Source organism: Phytophthora infestans, genomic scaffold, assembly GCF_000142945.1.
Source record: "Phytophthora infestans T30-4 supercont1.9 genomic scaffold, whole genome shotgun sequence".
Classification (NCBI taxonomy): domain Eukaryota; phylum Oomycota; class Peronosporomycetes; order Peronosporales; family Peronosporaceae; genus Phytophthora; species Phytophthora infestans.
The window spans coordinates 2,621,310-2,632,871 of NW_003303750.1; the positions used below are offsets into that span (position 1 = coordinate 2,621,310).

Here is an 11,562-nt window from a genome sequence, read left to right on the forward strand (position 1 = left end):
TTACTATTATTGCGGCCAAACCGCCTAGGGGTAAATGTATCTCTTTAACTATCTAGCATAGTTAAACCTAATTAAATGCAAAACGTGTGGCTTTCAGCCAACGTACTGAGAGACCTTGTTAACTCTCCAACTTATGTACTGAGAGTTTGTTAACTCTCCGGGTACTTCGTACCCCTGTGTGCTCCACACCATGTAACCCCGTTACATAAAAGCTAATTGGCTAACGTCTTAATACATATTGCTACCTCAGTGATGCCTATTTGTGCGTAGCTGCTAAGCTTGTTCACCAGTATCTCCAGTAGCATATCAAACGACAGCGACTGTGTGTTGGCAGTTCCTAAGCTTCTTTGCCTACAGTGTCCAGCAGCTCATAGCTGCACTCTTCGTGCTCGTCGACCAAGGCCTGAAACTCTAGCTGGGCCTGCATGACCCTTTCCAGTCCAGCGCTGATCTGGTCCAATTTTTCTCTCACCGTCGCAATTTCGACAAGCGAGCGCGCACCAATTCGTGCGCCAGCGAGGCGTCGTTCATGAGACGTTGTCTATGAGGTCGGAATTTTTAGCTTGCTTTGCTTTATGAGAGTGCTTCTTTCTGTAAGTGTGATTTGGTGCAAACTTACGTGATTTCTTTAATTTTAGAAAAAGATATCGAAACCACTCATGATGTGATCCACACATCAGCAATTACTTGTATTTTATTAAAGATTGCATTTTTCTGTGGCTGGGTAAGGCTGTTAGATGTTTGCTTTATAATAGTGATAAGGTTGCCATAATTTCCGCTGTCAGATAACGCCATCTATGTCTGAAAAAAACGAGCGATTCTTTTAAGTCAATTCCGATTAAGCCAGAATTTCTGGCTTAGCCAATAAATTCAATCACATTAAAATCCCAGAAGGGCCAATTAATAAATACTTATTCAACTTGAATAAGTATTTATTAATTGAATAATTCAAGTACGCTGTAACAACGCCGAAGTTCTCACGATTCACCGCTGCTCCTCACTCCAAAGCACGTCTCGAATATGTGCTGCCACTCACTCTCCTTGAAAGCGGGTTGCAATGCAACATCTGCCGCAGATCGCCAACGAGTCATGGAGTGAATCGCAAAAAAACCTCGACGTGCTTCGAGATCGCAGGTAACGACGTGCAAATTTGCTGCGCCTGTCCATCTGTTTCTTTTAATTAGCATTCGACCCCATTAATCTAGTTTTTCGCCAATCAAATCCTATTTTAATCAGTTTTCGACCAATCTCACGCTATTAAATATAGACATGATTGACGCGACGTACGTGGCCGGTCGCCTGTGACGTGTGAGCTTCCGATCATCATCGCAGTCTAATGCTGAACCAGCCAGCCATTCCGGATTGAGCTCTGCACGTCCCCCGCCTTCCTCTCTTCATCGTCATGACCGCCGCAACGTCCGGTCCTTTGTTGCGCCCGTTGCTGGCTGCCTGCTTCTCCGCCAGTGTGCATGGCGGGTGCGTCATTCGTGAGGTGGTGCAGCAGCAAGTTGCGCTCGACATGGTCAACAAACAGGAGGGCGCGTACGATCCGCAGACGGTAGCCGACCGCCGCTCACAGCAGCGAATTATCTATGCACTACGTGAGACTTTCCCTCAGCTCACCATTGTGGGCGAAGAGGGCGAGCTCGCTCCTCCAGCACCGAAAGACGTGGTGCAGTGCGACCTCAAGGCTCTCGATGGCGTCACCTTCGACGGCGACGAAACACTGAACTGGGACGACCTCGTGCTGTGGGTTGACCCACTAGACGGCACTAAACGCTTCGCCGATAAGATGTACGACGAGGTGTCCGTGCTCATCGGCATCACGTACAAGATGCGTCCCATCGCAGGCGTCGTACATCTTCCGTTTCATGGCAAACACGGCGTCACCTATTGGGGTACGAAAACCGCTCACCCCCATTTGCTCCAAACATTGGAACTCAAGTACTAATAGTATTTTATTATGATTCTACGCAGGTGGTCCGGGCGTTGGTGTTTTCCGCAGCGAACACGAGGAGACGGAGGCTCAGACGACGCACGCCAAGTTCTCAAAGCCGTCGTCAGTGGTCCCAGAGCGTCCGCTAGTCTGCACGGTGTCATCCACTAACTGCGACCAGGTGAACAATGCTTTGCGGTTACTAGAGCCCGCTACTGTCTTGACGGGTGGCGCGACCGGCACTATGGTGCTCGGCGTCATCACCGGCCACAGCGACGTCTTCTTCCGGTTCAAAGCAGCCACTCGCAAGTGGGATATTTGTGCGGTCGAGCCGTTGATCGAGGCACTCGGCGGCAAACTCACCGACACACAGGGCAACGTGTACGTGTACGACCATATCGCAAACGCGCCCGACTTTGACAACGAGCGCGGACTGATCGCGTGCGTGGAAGCGAAGGCCCACAAGAGCGTATTGAACGTCATGGCCAAGGTTACTCTCACGAGGTAGTTCTTTATCTCTTCCTCTTTCTTACTATTTAGCTCTAGCGCTATCATCCAAGATATAACAGTGTGTGCTCATCTGCGGCGTCTTGTTCTGTCAGTGCACTGGACGGTCGACAGGTGACGCCGCAGTGGTTTCAAGACTATGTTTTCCCCGGACGGCAAGTGTCGGGTGTCGATGTGGTGTCCGGTTCGATCCACCGAGGCACACACTCTGCTGTGGCCAAGTTGGAGGTGCAGTTCACTGATAATGACAGCAAGACGACGCTGTTTCTTAAGAAATCCGCGAGGAACGAGCTGCCGGCGAGATCGGAGGCACACTGGAAGCGCGACATCGCCTCATATCGCACCGAAGCGACGTTTTACGCCAAGTTCGCGACGTCGCTACAGTCTCGTGGTGTATCTCTCGTCCGACCACTCGCAGTGTTCCAGAGTGATGCTGCTGGCTGTTATACCAGTAATATGGTGGCTAGCGATACAGAGCAGGAGCAGGTAGCGACGTGTTCGAAGCCTGTAAACTTCATGATGTTGCTAGAGTGTCTCGGTTCAACGTCCTCTGACTCCTCACTTGGCAAGTACGAGGCATCAGATTGCCTTGAACTCGATGACACCCGACAGGCTTTGACGTACCTCGCTACTTTGCACGCGTCAGCATGGGGACAAGAGGAATTGGTTGAAAGAGTTGGCTCTGAGCTCTGGTCGGCGGCGTGCTGGTGGGCGTTTCCGAAGCGAGGCGACAAGGAGCTCGCGCAAGCGTCCGACATTTGGCCGCAGATGCTTAGCAACTGGAAGACCGTCTTTGAGGCCGACTCGTCTTTGCCGTCGACTACAGAGCTCGAATCGCTGGGAGAACGCATGGTCGAAAATGCCGCGTATATCAGTCGTTGTCTGTCCGTGGATACCGACACCAACGCTGCGTTGAGTACTGTAGTACACGGGGACTTCAAGAGCGCCAACCTGTTCTTTGAAACGCAATCTCGAGAGGTCATCGCGTTCGACTGGCAATGGACTGGCGTGGGTCTCGGCGCCATGGACGTCGCAAACCTGCTCAACACGTCGGTGAACATCTCTCTGCTCAGCGACGAGAAGGAGCTGGAGCTGCTGCATTTCTACTACGAGCGTCTGCACGAAAGACTGCAGGCGCTCGGCGTCACGGCGGACTACCCGTTCCAAGCCTTTCAGCGGCACTACATGCTGGCCACGCTCGAGTACGCGCGTCTTCTGATCTCCAACTTCTGGAAACGTATGACACCGCCAAGTTGCGAGGCTAAAGCCAGCAACGCCAACTGTGGACTCGGGTACCGATCCATCCCGCACGTCTTGCGGATGGTGCGTAAGCTGCACGAAGGTTTGGATCAAGTCAACTCGGAGCGTCTGATGGCATAATTTACGTGTTCCTTTTAATGGATCTAAAAACGTTCTAACTTTGGGTATTTCTGTACATGCACGCTTCACTTTACTTGGGCCTTGTTGAAAAATTGGTTGCTTCAGGTCATGCTGAAGTGCGAGAACGGCACGTGGTTCTCGCGCTCAGCTCCGTCATTTTGGTAATACGCTCGTCGCAGGGCGTTGGCCGATCTCGACGTGGTGAGCATGTTGGGGCCCACGAAGTCTCGTGGGGTGACGGTCCCGTCCTCGCTGAAGCTGAAGCTGCTACGTGAGCTGACACTGGGCGACAGAGGGGCCTTGGCCACCTCGTCGTACGAGTTGAGGTTGGCCAAGAATTCCAGGTACTCGGGCGCCTCACTGGCATCCGGGTGTGCCTCAATGGCCGCCAGGACGCGCTCCAGCGTGTGGCGTTTTTTCTGTAGCGCCGTCTGCGTCTCCCCCACGAAGAACGTCAAAAGACTATCGTTCGGCAGCTTGGGAAGCTGGGACTTGCCACCTTTCGTCATGAGCGGCGCGACCGCCTCGTGGAGCCGCTTGAAGTCCTCGAAACTGCGACGGATCGTGTACGACTGCGTCGTGCACGGACGCGTGGCGAAGGCGGACGTGCCGTCGCTCTTTTTGGTGCTTGGGCGACGGACGTTCTCGAATGTGTCGTCCTGCATGTGACGCGTGACTTGCAGCAGAAATCGCCACGTGCCGGTCTTGCGATCCTGCACGAGTCCGCGGATGGACACGAGCTGCGAACTCTTGAAGCTCTCGTACGGCATCGGGACGCGGGACGGTCTCTCGAGGTGAGTGCAAATGCGATAATGGCCCCAAAGCCTGCTCCAGTCTCGGAGGAGTGTCGCACGATTCGGACGAGATCCGGGAGCGTGCGTCGAACTCCCCAGTGGGAAGTTCCCACTGTAGCCTCTCGGGGGTTCGACTCGTTTGCTCGAACGCAGAAGCAAATCGTAGATCGCCTTTCGAGACTCGAAAAGCTTGGTCAGCGTTTTTCGGCCGACAGGCGATGTGACGTGAGTCAGTATCCGTGCGCTTGGCGTTTTGGTTAACGCTGTCGTGTAAAATTTATCTCGCGCATCGATGGCAAGGCGTCGATCATTGACTCGATGACTGTCGTCGAGCTAAGGCTGAGCCTTCCGGCATTGGCGGAGCCTCGAAATCATGTCGGGGGCGCATGGTCAGGCCGTGTTGACTCGACGCAGGTCATTGGCGTTGAAGTGGCTGACTCTGGCTCACATAGACCACTGCTCTCGTGCTGGCGTGCGGATCTGGCACCAGGAGTGGAGCGCGGGCTCCGGAGCTGATTTCTCGCTCAAATCTGGAACGCGCACGACACCGGAGCTCACCTGAGACTTCACCGAGAGGCGTCGATCGTTGCTCATCGCGGCGATTGCTATCGCCACACAGTCGCGAGTGAGCTTCTCGTCGCACGTGGCATGTTACCCAAAGGTGGCGGCGCTTACGCGCTCGCAAGCGTTAACAGAGAGAGAGAGCACTTGGGTATGTGCAGTCGAGTGACATACATGCTCGACAAAAGCAGCAAAACTTTCAGCGTTGCAGGTTACATGTACCCATGTTGACACCAGAGCTCCCACTGCAACGCCTAAACGAAGAACGTGACCTACACTGTAGGTCCTACAGTACACGTACCTGGTAATCAGGCTGGTTCGAATCATCCTTTCGGTCTTGTCGCTGCTAGCGCCGTCTTCGAGAGACTGGCGATTTACGTGCTCATGAATCATGATCATGAGTCATGATGGAAACGGCTGAATTACGCAAGTATGGGCGAGGAAGCCGTCGCTTCATTTGAAGCTTCAAAGGCACGACTCAGCAGCCGCACTAACTTCTTGAACGTTCCACCAAACAAGAACGTTCCTCCACATGCGTGAAAGTTCTGCTTCGCGAAGTGAGGGCCATCAGCCGCTGCGTGACTACAACCACTGGTACAGTATCCTCCTTTTATCCTTCGTCTCGCTTCGGTTGGTTGCACAGTAGAACTTGGTTTTGAAAGCAGCAAATATGTTCGAGTACACCCACAACAAACGTAGAATTGTAGCGCGGTGAGAGATCTTGGACGAGTCGGGACAAGCTATTCTTGGATATTGTGACAGGGACCGATAGAGAACATCATATTAATACGATCAACAAACTGAAAGTGTACTACTGTACAGTACATGTACGAATGTTGAAACTTTTTTTTGACAGCCGAGAAACGAGTCTCCACCCTTGTCGAATCAAATTAGTTGACTTCATTTATTGATGCTTGCTTGTTTATTGCTATTCTACATTCCTGTCTTGGTTAAATACTATCGCTCGCGCGATCGAACCCGCTCGCCTCTGCATTGGCGGTTGTTCATCACTCGCGTGTCAAAACACGGTCGAGAGAATATGCGATGCTCCTCTTACGACGACATGACGGACGCCCGGCACGGCGCAGTCCACGCCGGACACGACGTCTTGCGGATCGATCCCGTGCATTGGCCTGAGAGCGGAGCCATCACCTTTGCACTGATAGACTCATGGCCAAGGAATTCCAGTACGTCCGGTAGATCGCGCGCCACCGGGTGGTTCAGAATGTCCATGACGATCTGGGCCAGCACCTCACGACGCTCGTCCAGTAGCGCCTGGTTGTCTGCCATGATGAGCGTCATGAGACCGTCGGCCGGCAACGGCGTCAATGCGTCGCCCATGACGGAAACCAGCGCCGCGTGGAGCTGCTTGAACTCGCTGAAGCGACGACTGATAACGTACTCGTGACTGAAACCCTCCTCCACGGGTCCGCGTGGCGACGAGTATGTGCTCGTGTTGCCGCGCTGTACGCGCAGCACGTACATCCACGCGCTGGTGGTCGTGTCCTGCACGACTTCGGTGATCTCCACCTGCTGCTGCGGCATGAAGCTCTCGTACGGCATGGTTGCGGTGTTGAAAGTGTACTGAAGATAAGGAGTAGTGTAGGTAGTGGAAGTATGGGGCAGTGCTGCTAGCTTGTGTGTTGCTAAGTGTCTGCTTGACTTTGCTGCGGACTGAACGTTTGTTGCTGCAGAGTGATCGAAATGTGCAATGGCAGCCAAGTTGCCTCGCACCGATGAGTTCTAGCGCCAACAGACAGACGACAGCTAATCCTGATGGGACTGTGACCGACAATCGAGGAAGGACGCACCTTCGACAGTTAAAAAGTGGAAAAGTGGATTTTCAAAATCGGCTGTTGGGGTTCCTTCTTTTTTGACTTGGTGTTTGTGAACGAGAATGTCGCGGAAACCCAAAACATTTGACAAACATTTGCCTTTAGCCACAATTTTGGATTGCAGTTTTGCTATTGCGGCTAGGCGTGCCGAGGCGCTCGAGAATCGATGTCGCGGTTGTCGTCTCGCCACTTTATTTGCCCTGCTCTCGCTGCTTTCGTGCGGCTCGGCTGGTGGCAGAGCACGTGTCATACGGACCGATGAGCTCCGAGCTTGGAGCCCTGAAGAGACTTTAGCAACAAGTCGCCAACTCCCCTAACTGCGGCGCTACACTCGCAATAGTCAAGATAGTTAATGGTACAGCAAGGAGTTTGCCTCTGCATCTGATGCCGCTGCAATAGGCAAGTCACGAATAGCGCAACGCAGTAATATAAAAGTATTAATACCTGATGGGTATTCAAGAACCGGAAAACCTGGATTCTTATTTTGCATCCTCGAATACGTATCGAATTGATCCCAACTCTTGTGACTTCCTCCAGTAAACAGGCGCCGATAAGGGCAAGAGCTTTATAGCCTGTTTGCATTGACGGTGGACCAACCATCGTACCATGGTGTCGAGCTCATACCGTCGAATAGCACCAGTAGCAGCATTTAGCGAGGCATAAGGCGGCACCGGCCGGAGAAGCAAATCAGAGAAGGCACGCCATGCTGATACGGTGCTGAGCACCGTGCTCCAAGTCTGGCGCCAGGGGAGTGGCAATCTATGCACGTCGTGAGTTCTGTGAGGTAAATTTGCCTCTCCGTCATCACCATTGGTGATTCACGAAAGCGTTTGGGTTGTTTTGATTTAAAGAGTTTTGGGGGCTAGGTAAAAATATACCCTGTATATAGCGATGGATGCTTGCAGCGGCTTCGAAAAGAACTGAACGAATGCATCAGAGGCCACATATAATATCCGAGAGAATATGTTTCTCTGAATTTGATCGATAATAGCAGGATTCGGGAAAGCGCATTACTTACGAAGTGATTGAAAACTTTACCCTGTGCAACACCGTAAAAACATCAGCGTTTGCAGATATACACCGGTACTTACATGTATTAAAAGCGCTGTGTATTAAATGCTGCAAGACTGCTGCCGTACACATATTGTTGCGAGTCACCAGCAAAGGAAAACTTCTGATAGGCAACGAAGCAATTCTCTGCATGACAACAGAAATTGAATTTGAATAGCCCGAAAAGGTCGGCACCACACGTTTCGCTGCTGCAAGTTCAAAGAAGGTATCGCTTGTAGCTTATCTGCCCGCGCTTTGACGTTGCTCGTGCGCTCGCCGTCGTATGATCGGGGCTATAGCGCGTCATGCAGTTTGACTCTATGTCCGCATTGGACGGCCTGTAACTTCAAAGATAAATGCATCGTTGGTCGAAGGCGTTTGTAGCAGCCTGCTACTAGCAGGAGATGGCCACGCGGTGATCGCTGCTATCGAGTTGGTGACCGTGTGCTTTCCTTGATTTTTAAGTCAGAAGGTTTGACAGTTTTACCAGCATTTTGAGCGGTGCCAGTGCCGCAGCTGAAGGCCAAATTTTGCTTTTTTTTGTCTCCTGAGGCTGCAGATGTAGGAATCCTGGTGCTCTAGGCTTGAGGCACATGGTGGACACACTGACGTCACTCCCGGCATGGAGCCCACATCTGGCAAGTGCTCTTGTGTATTTCCTTCACGAAAATCCATCCAAAAATGCAGGTTTGGCATTTTGCGGTGCCTATTGTAACATTTGTGCTTTAATGGCTTCCCGTTAGATAGGCCAAGCTCTTGTCCGATCCGAACACTTAAGCCCCGCGACGGGGAAGCTCGAGCATGTCACTGGGACTGCGGGCTCGATGTGTGGGTCCGGATGGCCTGTAAGGCAACTCCAGCAACATATCCTTCGTATCGTTTCAGTTTTGACAGTTCCTTGTGAGTGTCGTTATGCCGCGTTCTGTTACTAATGGCATAAGGCTGTGGCAGGGGGTTCTCGCTTAGCGGTCGTATGTGGCGGTGATCTCATCTTTACATGTATTAAAAACTTCGAAGTTGTTCTTGGCGGGACGGGCTTCTGGGTGCTATATCTAAGCCGCCAGTACCGGTACAGCCAAGCTGCATATGTCCGCGGAGAAGAGCGCGAGCTTCTCAAAGGGCACTACATGTACATAGTCTCTTGGCTTGCATTCTTCTTCGAGAGTTTGTAAAACACCAGGTAGATGAAGCTGCTACGACGCGAAGCTCAGAGTCGCAGCCTCCAGCTGCCGCGCAGACAATATGGAGCTACACAGTTGAGATCGAGCACTGACAGCGACCGTTGAATGCAATGTTGGTCTTGGGACTTTCCGGGTGTCAACATCACTGTACATGTAAATAACTTTAGCAAAGTGTTTGCATGTTAACCGCCCGCTTGTACGGTACGACTTCCCGTGCTGTTTTAAAAACAATTAATACTACAGTATGAATCATTTGGCAAGCACTTCTTTAAATAAATATTTTAACCCTTTTACAGCGCTATTCTGTATTCTACAGAATAAGAATTATGACAGGACATAATTTCCAGCAAGCTTGTAATCGTCGCAATTCCTCGCATGCTTGTGTTTGTAAAGTGTGACGGGGTCACACAGCACCTTGCGCTAGAGGAAGTTATCTTCCGAGAGTATACAAACTCTCAGTGAACGGCAGTTCACAGGTCCCCTCTTTAATTAAAGAGAGCGAAGTGACCTAAATGAGGTAGATTGTAAACTGAGTATATTTATAGGTAGGTTAAGTTTGAGGTTAATACAAACTATCAGTTACCTATAGAAATGCAATGTCATTTAACCAATGGTTGGTTTTGAATGACCTTGGTACCTTGTACCAAATATCCCGGAGGATGACATGTCATACTCCTGAAGTGTGAAGTGTCACACTTCATGTAACCAGGGTACACTTAGTGCTACGTACCCCGTTACATAAAGGGTAGAGATGGGTGGTTCGATCTTGAAGGATCTACGAAGGGAAGATAGCCGGGGATAATTCGAATTGAATAGAAAAGACAGTATAAGATGACTGGAGGTTTTGAAAAATCAGTTTCTTGCTATTTTTGGCAGTTGTTGGTGACCACAGATTTCAGATTTATTCGAGAATGAACGCTCCCAACGAGAAACCGTTCAAGCAGTTATGGCGCGAGCTATCCAAGGCAGGATGGAAAGCGAGGAAGCCTAAAGGACTGAGTGCGGACTTCACGTACGTGATGCCCAGTGTGACTGGCCGCTTGGATGCAGAGAAGCGCGGAGCTAAATACTTCGTTGGTACGTTCTGCAGACAGCTCGGTATATATACTCACAGTACTGACAGATATGTGCAGGCGAACAAGAACTCATGACATTTGGACGTCGTCAGGGGTTGCTGGAGCTCTCACCTTTGCCATCACTCCCAGCAAGGATCCCCATGGGAAAGAATGCGGCGTATGAGTTGGCCCGCAGTCGTGCGCCGGTTGAAGAGGTGCTGCCAGCGGAAGAACAAGCGGCACCAACTTTGGAGGTGACGCCTACTCCTCCAACTCCTCCTTCGAGTTTCCCTCCGCGTACTTCAGCTTCTACACCGTCGACTCAAGCAGGTCAAGCAATTCAGCCAGATACAGAGCAAGAAGGTGGGAGCACCACTACTAGTATGGAGGTTCCCGGAATACGATGTACGCTCGGGTCATGAACGTGCCGACGAGTCGAAGAGTGAAAGAGACGATTTCAACGGGATTGATGAGTTTGATGGAGAGAACTTCATGGATGCGCTACGTGGGTAGAAGCTGTTCGGGTCAGCTGCTGTAGATGATGTGAATCTGTGCGATGAAGCCGAAGATGACAACGACAGTATTGGTTGTGACTTCGATGATGAGCTGGATGTGCCTGTGTCGCCACGAGAGGACTACGAAAGCGAAGTAGAGTCTGACAGCGACTGTGAGGAGGACAGTGAGCTATTTGTGTAAGCCGACGAAGACATGCGGCGCTTGGGAGCTTCTGGGTGGAATATTTATGACGAGCAAAATTCTGGTAAGTCGGTCGTCTACAGAATAACTCTTTTGATTCTTTTCTAACTCTGTATTATATTGAAAACAGGTGATTTGACTCTTGAAGCCGCGCAGTTGTACGACGGAAACTGGGGGCCAACTAGATCTGCAGCAGCATTTGCAGAGTCCTCATTAGGAATGTTTTTCTACTTTCTTCCCAAGAAGCTCTGGTTTGTGATTCAGAAGGAGACGAATTTGTATCGCGAGGCTTGCATCCCATCTCCGCCCCCTCAGCAACGAGAGAAGCAGCTTCAAGCACAAGCAAAGGATCCCCAAAAGAAGGTCGACTCTGTCCAAGAGATTGAAGAGACGCTACGGCGAGTAAAACCTATCCAGAATTATCCACGTGATTGGTCTCCTCGTTGCTCGAACCCTTTGTTCTCATACGGATGGCCTGGAAAAACACTGGTCTACTCGAGAAGATGGCGCAGTCTCACTGGTGGAACGTTCTCCAGGTTTATGAAGAGAGACAGATTCAAGATGATC

General features: G+C 51.1%; 3 protein-coding genes across 3 annotated transcripts; 1 reads left to right on the top strand and 2 right to left on the bottom strand.

The window, feature by feature from the left end:
• Window positions 1–1,364: 1,364 nt before the first annotated feature.
• PITG_06011 (3'(2'),5'-bisphosphate nucleotidase, putative) lies at window positions 1,365–3,864 on the top strand (the record flags this gene model as incomplete). Its single annotated transcript, XM_002998177.1, has 3 exons — window positions 1,365–1,898; window positions 1,978–2,440; window positions 2,539–3,864. The coding sequence occupies 3 exons, from the start codon at window positions 1,403–1,405 to the stop codon at window positions 3,821–3,823; spliced, it is 2,244 nt and encodes a 747-aa protein (XP_002998223.1).
• A 60-nt stretch (window positions 3,865–3,924) lies between these two features.
• On the bottom strand, window positions 3,925–4,593 carry PITG_06012 (uncharacterized protein; the record flags this gene model as incomplete). Its single annotated transcript, XM_002998178.1, has 2 exons — window positions 3,925–4,440; window positions 4,501–4,593. The coding sequence occupies 2 exons, from the start codon at window positions 4,591–4,593 to the stop codon at window positions 3,925–3,927; spliced, it is 609 nt and encodes a 202-aa protein (XP_002998224.1).
• A 1,532-nt stretch (window positions 4,594–6,125) lies between these two features.
• Window positions 6,126–6,869, bottom strand: PITG_06013 (uncharacterized protein; the record flags this gene model as incomplete). Its single annotated transcript, XM_002998179.1, has 1 exon — window positions 6,126–6,869. One exon carries the CDS (start codon window positions 6,739–6,741, stop codon window positions 6,232–6,234), a length of 510 nt encoding a protein of 169 aa, XP_002998225.1.
• Between the last annotated feature and the right edge of the window lie 4,693 nt (window positions 6,870–11,562).